This window comes from Pteropus vampyrus, unplaced genomic scaffold (genome assembly GCF_000151845.1).
Source record: "Pteropus vampyrus isolate Shadow unplaced genomic scaffold, Pvam_2.0 Scaffold209, whole genome shotgun sequence".
NCBI classification, from domain to species: Eukaryota; Metazoa; Chordata; class Mammalia; order Chiroptera; family Pteropodidae; genus Pteropus; species Pteropus vampyrus.
Genome location: NW_011888990.1, coordinates 1,658,203 through 1,666,742, shown reverse-complemented (window position 1 = coordinate 1,666,742; position 8,540 = coordinate 1,658,203). Strand labels below are relative to the sequence as shown.

Here is an 8,540-nt window from a genome sequence, read left to right as displayed (position 1 = left end):
TCCCAGGCCTGTGGTGACAGTCACCTGTTAGCATTTAGAGCCCTTAGCATCCGCAGGGTGCCAAGCTCAATATCTCATTTAATCCCCAAGGCAACCTGGTTAGTGGGCTCTAGACTGTTAACCCCCACTTCGTGCGTGGAATCGGGCATGGAGAAGTCGCAGCTTCCCCAGTGTCCTCATGGAGCTGGGACTCAGGCTCAGCGCCTTTTCTGCAGCGTTTGGGACTGCGACCGCCACACCCTCGGGCCTGGCCATCAGGCGTTGCTTCCTGTCACAGGGCTGCGTTGATGGCTAAAATCCCCAAACTCTGGTTATGCTCTAAGGGCCTAAAAATGAGCCATTCTTGACCTTCCCCAACAGCAAGTAAATTTTAACAAGCTTTTGATAAAACCGACCTTTATTGCAATTAAAAAAAGAATGAAGACAATTTGATAAGTACCTTTAATTACAGCGTACCGGCCATTTACACGTAACTAGACTTTTACGCAGAGCTTGAGTCAAGTTCATTACATGTAAACTCTAAGAGATTGAGAAGTTAAACTCCAGCCTTTTGGGAACATTCAGAGTAGAAATACTCCGGGCAGAAATACAGAAAACGAAGGGCCATTTCAGTTCCTTAGGTACCATGGCTGGGTGAAGGGTCAAGGTCTGGCCGCAGACGACATTTGTAAATGTGCATGAAATTGAAACTTATCCTTCACATGACTAACAGTATTGCTGTTGTTTAAGCCCTAAACACCATAATCGGATCATTAAAAACAATACAACTTTGATGTATATAGCACCTTCCGTCCACAGTTGAAAGCGTTGGTATGTATCTCAATTACCCCATTTGTCCCCCATACTAACTCTATGAGGTAGGCAGCGGTTGGTACCATCATCTCCATTTCGTAGGCGGAGGGATTGAGGCACAGAGAAGTTAAAATCATCTGTTCAAGGTCACACAGTCACGTCGATGCTGGAACAGGGACCTCAGAGCCGTGAGCTCGTCTCCAAAGCCAGTGCTTCTCTTCAGACTAAACTGTCCCCTCTGAGAATGTAATTCAACACCTCAATTCACTTTTCCAAGAAATAAAGAATGTGAAATTTTTTTTCCTCCCATAAAAACTGTTGAAATACTGTAGGCAAGAAACACGAGCTCTAGGCTAGATGTCAGACTGACGCTACGCTTTTCCAGAGTTTATGGAAGTCTTTTGTTGGTTTTGTTTTTTCCATTATGAGGGGTTTCTTTTCCCAGTTAAAACTAAGTCGGAAGTCTCGAAATGAAACATAGTTGAAAGGATGTGCCTAGTGACCTAGAAATTATAGCTTTAGTAGCCATATTATGCTATCCACAAACCAGGTTTATTCCTGAGTTTACAAAGAAGGAAACACCTAAATAATAATTTAAATCTTTGAGATACTCTCTCTCATTTACACACCATTACAGCTTGTTCCCTAAGAGACTCAGAGGGGTGGGCAGGGAGCTGGGGTAACACACTTTCCAGAGACACACACAAACGGACACACACAGAGCCAGGAAGTCTTGCCCATGTCCCTTAGTTCAAACTTTACTTCTGACCCCTGCCCTGCCCACCCCCCGGAACCAAGTATGTAGCTGGCATTCAGGAAAAAAAAAAGAAATTGAAAAAAAGTGTCAAAATCTGAGGCGCACAGGACTCTCAAACGCTTGTCGACGTGAACGTGAGTTCAGCTTTCCTGAAATGGTCCACGTGCTTCTCCCTAAGTGACAAGCGCTGCCAAGTACACTGCCACTTTTGGGACCAGCGGGCAGTGATGGAGTAGCCCACGGAGATTAGGGTTCTAGCATGGCGCCAGGAAATACAGGAGAAGCCTATGTGCAAAAAATAAACTTTAAACACGTAAGCAAGCTTCTGGGATGGATCGTGAATGCCACGTTGGGTTCTATGTTAAAAATATGTGAAAACTTGTCAAAGGGCTGTTCGAAGTCCTTCCCAGACAGACTCGGGCCTTTGGGGTCAGGTCAGGGACCTCCACTACTTCAATAGGGAGCTCGAGTTAAAAAAAAAAAAATGCTCTTTAGGCTTAAGAAAGGAAAAGGAAAGTTTGGTTCAATCTCATGATTTCCAACTCGCTGAGTTAAAAAATTAACATAACACAACTGGACATTAGGGCAAGACAGTTCTGAGCTGCAGACTCCGGGGGGAGGGCAAGCCTGCTCCCTCTTTTAGCCTTAATTGATCTAATAAGGGTGCCTAGCTGGTACACTGGGTGGACTTTTGAAAAATAATGTATAAAGAGAATCTGTTCTGTTAATTTAGAAAAAAGTTAGACTCCGGAATATCCATTCGGATCATTAGCTACGGCGACAAGTCAAAACTAAACAAAACCGCGAGACATAAACATGGTGGAGCCTCAGGTGTGCAGAAAAGGGGACCGTCAGGCTCCGTGTCACCCCGCTCCTGGGCTGGCACTCCAAGGTGCTGGCATCCGCCCCCTGAGCATCAGACAGCTTGCCCAGAAACGGCCAGGCTGTTCTCAGTGTCTGCAGACGCCACAGTTAGATGCTCAGACCGTCGCGTTCCCTTGAGACCTGGGAGAGGAGATCGAACTCCTTACGACGGGCGTAATTCACAGGGACTATTTCCCAGAGCTAGCTAAAAAAAATATTACACTCAATTTACTTTTGAAATGATTAATTTTTACAAGAACGGGTTGCATGTCCCCCCTCAAAATAATCAGTGTCCTCCAACCTGATGGGTAACTTTTGGTGGGCTGTTACAAAGATCTGTCTTCGCTGGAACTTCAGGAGACACGGGGCCGCTGTTGTGGGGGCCAGCGAGCTTACCCGGGCAGAGAATGGTGGGAGTTTTTCTGCATTTGTGAGGCAGAATCCTCAGCAGAAGTTTTAAAATTCTGTTCCGCCCCACCGTCCCTCAGTGCCAACCATTCTCATGCAAGGTGTGGGCAAGGCTGTACCTGGTTTAGCAACGCTCCCAACACAGAAACCCAGCATCTGCTTCCCCAGGCGGGTCTGTGGCTTTACCCTGGCAGCCAGTGGGGCGCGCCCTGTGCGCCGCAGACACGGGGGGCTGGGGCGGTGCTGTGCAAAGTCACAGCAGGTCACCTGTGCAGGAAGGCCCCAAGGGAGGCCGGAATAAACAGGGCCTTCCTGCCTCCATTCTTGAGACTTACTCTTTGAAAGGCCTAGAGTCAGGAAGCTGTTGAAGCCAATAAGAGATATTTGTTGGACTAAAACTCACGTTTAAAAATTCTCGATATTGAAAACAACTTTCCCACTCTTTTGTGAACTGGACAATGTGACCATTAAAAGGCCTTTGAGACAATGAGTCTAAGTGCCACTCAGAGGCATGAATTATTTTGGAATATTTTTGAGTAAGAGGCATACTTTGAAACCGATCATGACCTAACACATAATAAGTCACTTTCTGGGAAACTGTTTTTCTGAGGGAAAAAAAAAAAATGCATGGACAACGAAATGTGAATTTCTATTTGCTTTGCTCTGTTTCAAACTCCCCCAGAACGTATGTTAATACCTTTAAGAGGTGACACCATTAAAACATTTACTCTTGCCAACATACAGAACTCCGAGGAGTGACAATTACCAGCCTTTATAATCCATCACACGAGGTGATCTGAGACACCAGAACACAGTACATTTAAAAAAAAATGGCCATAGCATATAATCGGTGAGCAAAGAAAAATGTCATCTAGCTGCATTGAGATAAATGATTACCGAATTCAACGCTTTAGAAAAATTGACCTTTTAACAAAAATCGCATTTCTCATTCCATGTGGCATGACAAGGAATCTGAACTACTATTTCTTAGTTAAATAAAAGAAGAACTTGGAAAAACAGTGAAATGCTTTCTAGACATTAGAAGCTGGATGTAAACAAAGGCTTAAAAATGAGCAGTAGGGGAAAAAAGCACTTATGAATGTTTGTTCTCTTCTGGACCATGATTTTGTTCAATTTACTTTGGCACTTCCAGATGAAAACTCTAATTTATCCTGGTTTCTAAACTGATCTGTTTAAGTCGAGCGTTTTCTCAGTGTGTATAACTTGTCTAATGCCACTGTCGAAAATGACATATTGAAGAAAAGGCATGATGCGGAGTAAGGAAATACTACCACAGGACGAGGAATTCAGACTTCACTGCAAATAAAGCCATATTGACATTATAGACACTGTTCCTATTTTCACATCAGTCACTTATTAACACCAAACATTACACTTTAACTTTTCCCAACTACACAGTAATTTCCTGTCACGATTGCCAGGAAGTAACCACCAGTCCCCACTGTGCTCCTGGCAGCCAGGGCGGGGCTGGCCGGGGACCGACCTCAACGGCGTCACTAGGTCACACGGAGTCACATTAACTCTTCTAGGGAACCCTGGAAAAAGGTCATTTACTCATTTACAAACTCCTGACTCGGTCCTGCACCGAAGCTCCGTGATCACAGCCACGCCATCACCTCGGAGCAGCGACATCTCACGGCAGACGATACCCCCTGCCCGCGGATTCCGGGGTTTCTAGAGAGAGTGAAATGAAATGGGCCCACGTGACGGTGGCGGCCTCCGCTTCTGCTGCCTGGAGGGCGGTCACCTTGCTGCGGCCCCGCCCTGGCCACCGGCTCTTGTGGCTTTTGGCCAAACCTCCTACAGCACCTGAGACACCTGTTTACGCTCCCTCCCGCTGGGTTGGATATACAGTGAGTCACGTGTGTAATAAAACGATCTAAAATCCCACTGTCTTTCAGCCAAGAGAATGATGGACACAATTTCAAATTTGAACTTATTCATTAGGAATATTAAATGAAGGCAACATTCAAAATGCATAATAGGATGTATCCTAATTAATTAGGCATACATGCATATGTATGTACATATGTGTATACATATATTTGTGTGTGTGTATATAGCTTGTTACCGATTAAAGTAAGGAAATGCTCTAAGTAGAAAAGTGAAAATCAGATATGAGAAATAGGTATAGTGACATGCTGAGGTTAAATTTTAGTTCTTTGTGTTGACTACCTGTTGTTAATTAGCACTCAATTAGAATTAACTCTTGGATTTTGAGGTCAGATAAGTCAGTAATTAGCCTTTTCCCACGAAGCAGAGAAGTACCTTCAAAAGCTTTACTAGAACTAAGAATATAATTTAGTACAGGGCAGGAAAAAATATATGTGGAAAACATATTTGCAAAAATTACTTTCTTCTAAAATTTAAAATTTCTTTAAACATTTCACATAAAACAGGTTACACTTTCCTGCTGACTGTAATTGAGAAATAGTAAAATCAGCAGAAAATATTCTTCTACACTTTCCAAATTTCTAAATAAAAAAAAATTCTACTTTTGGGCAAGATAAGTTTATAATTCTGATTAATAAGACAAAAAAATTTCCTAAAACTTATTGTATCTTTTTGTATAATTTCACATAACCTAGGTTATTATCACTGAATGCATAATACAGCTGTCAAAGCTGAATTCTAAAGATACAATAAATCCTTTTTTTCGATAATTACCTTTCATATGTTTAAACTCTGTAGTACTTAACTCAAGATGAAACCTTTTTTTCTAGAGAAGCCATAGGCTTTTGTCCAATTCAAAGACTGTAGCACAGATTTTCAACAAATAAAGTAAAAGTGATGACCTCTGTGAAATACTGTACTATCAGGTCAAAACAGCGATGATGCTTCAATACACAGACCTCGCTTTGGTACCAGTGGTCTAAAGAACAGAGCCATCTGCTGAAGTTTACTGTCCGTCCCTGGCCCCCCTGGGCTGTGCTGTCACTTATTCTTTTAGGATCTGTATTGGGGGGCCTCATGGTTCCTTCTAAGGTACTTACAATGCTTTATCTCACGGCTCAATCGTAGCACAAGTTCTCAGATCAAGGAGGATAATTCAGTGCGTACTTTATGGCTGCTCGGCAAAGCCTTCATTTCAAAGCTTCCCAGGGGAACCCCGGTACTGAAATTCTAGAGGATGTAACTATTGATAGAGAGCTCCTGCCTCTGCAGATGGCTTTGCACCTCGGGATGATGCCCTGGTGATAAGGAGCACACCGTGAAAACGATCGACTTCCGGTGGCCAGGGGCTCGCAAGGGCCTTGCTGCCGCGTGCGCCGGGCCCGGCGTGAGTGTGACAGAGCTATCGCCACGCCCGAAAGGGACCCTGGGACGGACAGACGGTTGGGCCAAACTCATTTACATTAAGCAGTGACCATCACCAGGCAAAACAGTGCTTGTGCAGGATGTGGCTGCAGGATGTGGCTGCAGAGGGCAAAGGACACTCCCTGTTCCCAGGGTATTCTGCCACCATCACCGAGGACCGTGCCGACTCACGTGACGTCTTCACAAGAGACACGGCTGACTGTACAGGAACGGCAGCCAACGAGTTCACCCCAACGCAGATTTACGGTTCCGGAGACGTGTTACGGAGCGGTCACCACGGCCAGCCACGAGGGCGGGGGATGGCGGACCCACGCCAGTGAGCTGGTCCCCACAGTTCTCAAGGCGCTCGGTCCCCTCGATTGTGTTCCTGGTCACGGCACATGGGAACGGCGAGACGGTCCGAGCCAAAAGGTCACAGGTGTCACAGCGGTAAGAATAACTGCCTCTCTCTCTTTAACGCTGGAGGAAAGATCCATTTTCTGTAACCCACACTGCATACAGCATTTCAACACAGTTTCTTTCGAAATGAAAAGTCAATACGTTTCCCAAAGTTGGCCTTATGAAATCTGAAGAGATGACTAAATACACACCGGGCTGATCTCTCAATCCGAGTGATTTCAGATACCCATTTTTGTAAAATGAAGGAGAAAAAAAAAAAAAAATCCCAATGGACAATTTGCATTTGCCAGCACTGGACTGCAGAAGTCCTCACTGTCTTCTTAAAAACGTGCTCAAACCTTGGGAGTCGCACCTGCGCGAGGCTCATGATTCAGTCATCCGTTGTCATCTTTTGTTGTTCTTCCCATTTTTACCATTTCAAATTTTTCAGTATTGTCCACCACAAACCACTGAAAATGATCATTGATGATTATTCTCCTTATTTTTCCAGCGAGCCAGGTGATTTTGACCGAGAGCTCCAAGTACCATTTGAAAAGTTGAGTTTTTAAACACTTGGTGAAAAAAAATGATAACAACGACTTATAACTCCCTTGCTTATGTGCTTTCGAGTGACTTTTCAAAATGAGAGTATAAATCATTGTACATAAAATCAAAATAGTCAATATACATTATCTTTCCGGCACCTTTTAGAAATCAGGCGTTAAACATAAAACATCTTATAAATTTATATAAGAAAAATAAACGTTTGCATTTTAATCTGAGATAGATTAGGGCAGCGGTTAACTCATGCAGCCCACGCTGCTGGTGTACCGGCAGTGCACACGAGGAACACGCTCACGAGTCCGCAGAGACGGACGCCGTGGCCGCCGTCCAGACGTGTGGTCCCTGTCCCAACGTGAGGGCTGAGGCTCTCAGTTCTGGGGGAGTGGGATGGGGGCTAACACAAGCAGAGAAGTATCACGACGTTTGTGGAAAACACTGCAAGAGTTCTGAAGAGTTTCAAACGCTCGGGGAAAAAGAAAAACGTTTTGATGGCGAAAATAAAATAAAGAATCTGAAAACGGCTTCAAGTGCTTCGGGGGACGCTGCTGGCACGGAGCGTGCAAACCGGAAGGCGTGAAGGCCTCGGCGCTCCAGGGGCGCCCCGGAAGATGACGGCGAGCTGACGGCACCAGCGACCAGGGCTTCTCACGGCGAAGGCCAGGTCCAGGCCTGCGGGAGGACGTCCGTGGGACGGAGCAGGAGCCATCAGAAGAGTCTAAGGGGAAGAGGGCGGACGGCCACCAGGGGCGGAAGAACGGGAACCTGGGTCACCGGAACGGCAGTGTTAGGCAGGTGGGCTGCGTCTTGGCGGGAGCAGCTCTTCCGCTGACACGGGGCCATGTGCTCGGGCACAGCCTCGGGCAGCAGGTGCGCACCTCACTGTCCCCGACGCTGAGAGACTGTCTGGCATCTGCACGGGCTTCGGCTCACCCAAGCCGCATGGGCGGTGACGGTGACGTTGCGGCTTCTTGTGTGCGGGAGAGATGTCCCCGGCCGCTGGCCCCGGGCTCTGGGATGTCCTCGGGGCTGCTAGAGCCTGGTGACTTCCCTGCCCTGCTGCACGTCCCCGATGCTCTCATAGTCACTCTCCCGCGGGCAGGAGCCGTGGCGGCCGCTGGCCTCGGGGGCGGCCTTTTCCTCCTCTCGGTCCACAGTCTGTATCGCCTCGTAGTCAGGCTCCGAGTCCTCCCGGGGCCTCCCTGCCGCGGGGAGCAGGCTGGCGCTGCGGGCGGTCTTCTCGAAGTCCTTGACGGTCGCGTAGAGGTCACTGCAGGAAGACGGGGACCTCTGAGCGGCTCCTGGGTCGCACATGTGGCTGGACTCCGGGGCTTTCAGCGACTGTCCCGATCTGTTCCCGCACTGCCCGGGTTTATTTACGGAGGAGTACATGGCCGAGATCTAGAAAACAGAGGGCAATGGGATCAAAAAGCTTCGCGCT

General features: G+C 46.7%; 1 protein-coding gene across 1 annotated transcript in view; it reads right to left on the bottom strand.

The window, feature by feature from the left end:
* Positions 1 to 379: 379 nt before the first annotated feature.
* PAG1 (phosphoprotein membrane anchor with glycosphingolipid microdomains 1) overlaps positions 380 to 8,540 on the bottom strand; it is a gene marked incomplete at its 5' end in the record, with an annotated part of 19,786 nt that continues 11,625 nt past the window's right edge. Inside the window, one exon of the mRNA XM_011372551.2 lies at positions 380 to 8,500. Coding sequence (XP_011370853.1) covers positions 8,132 to 8,500 — 369 coding nt within the window. The remainder of the gene's footprint in view (positions 8,501 to 8,540) is intronic.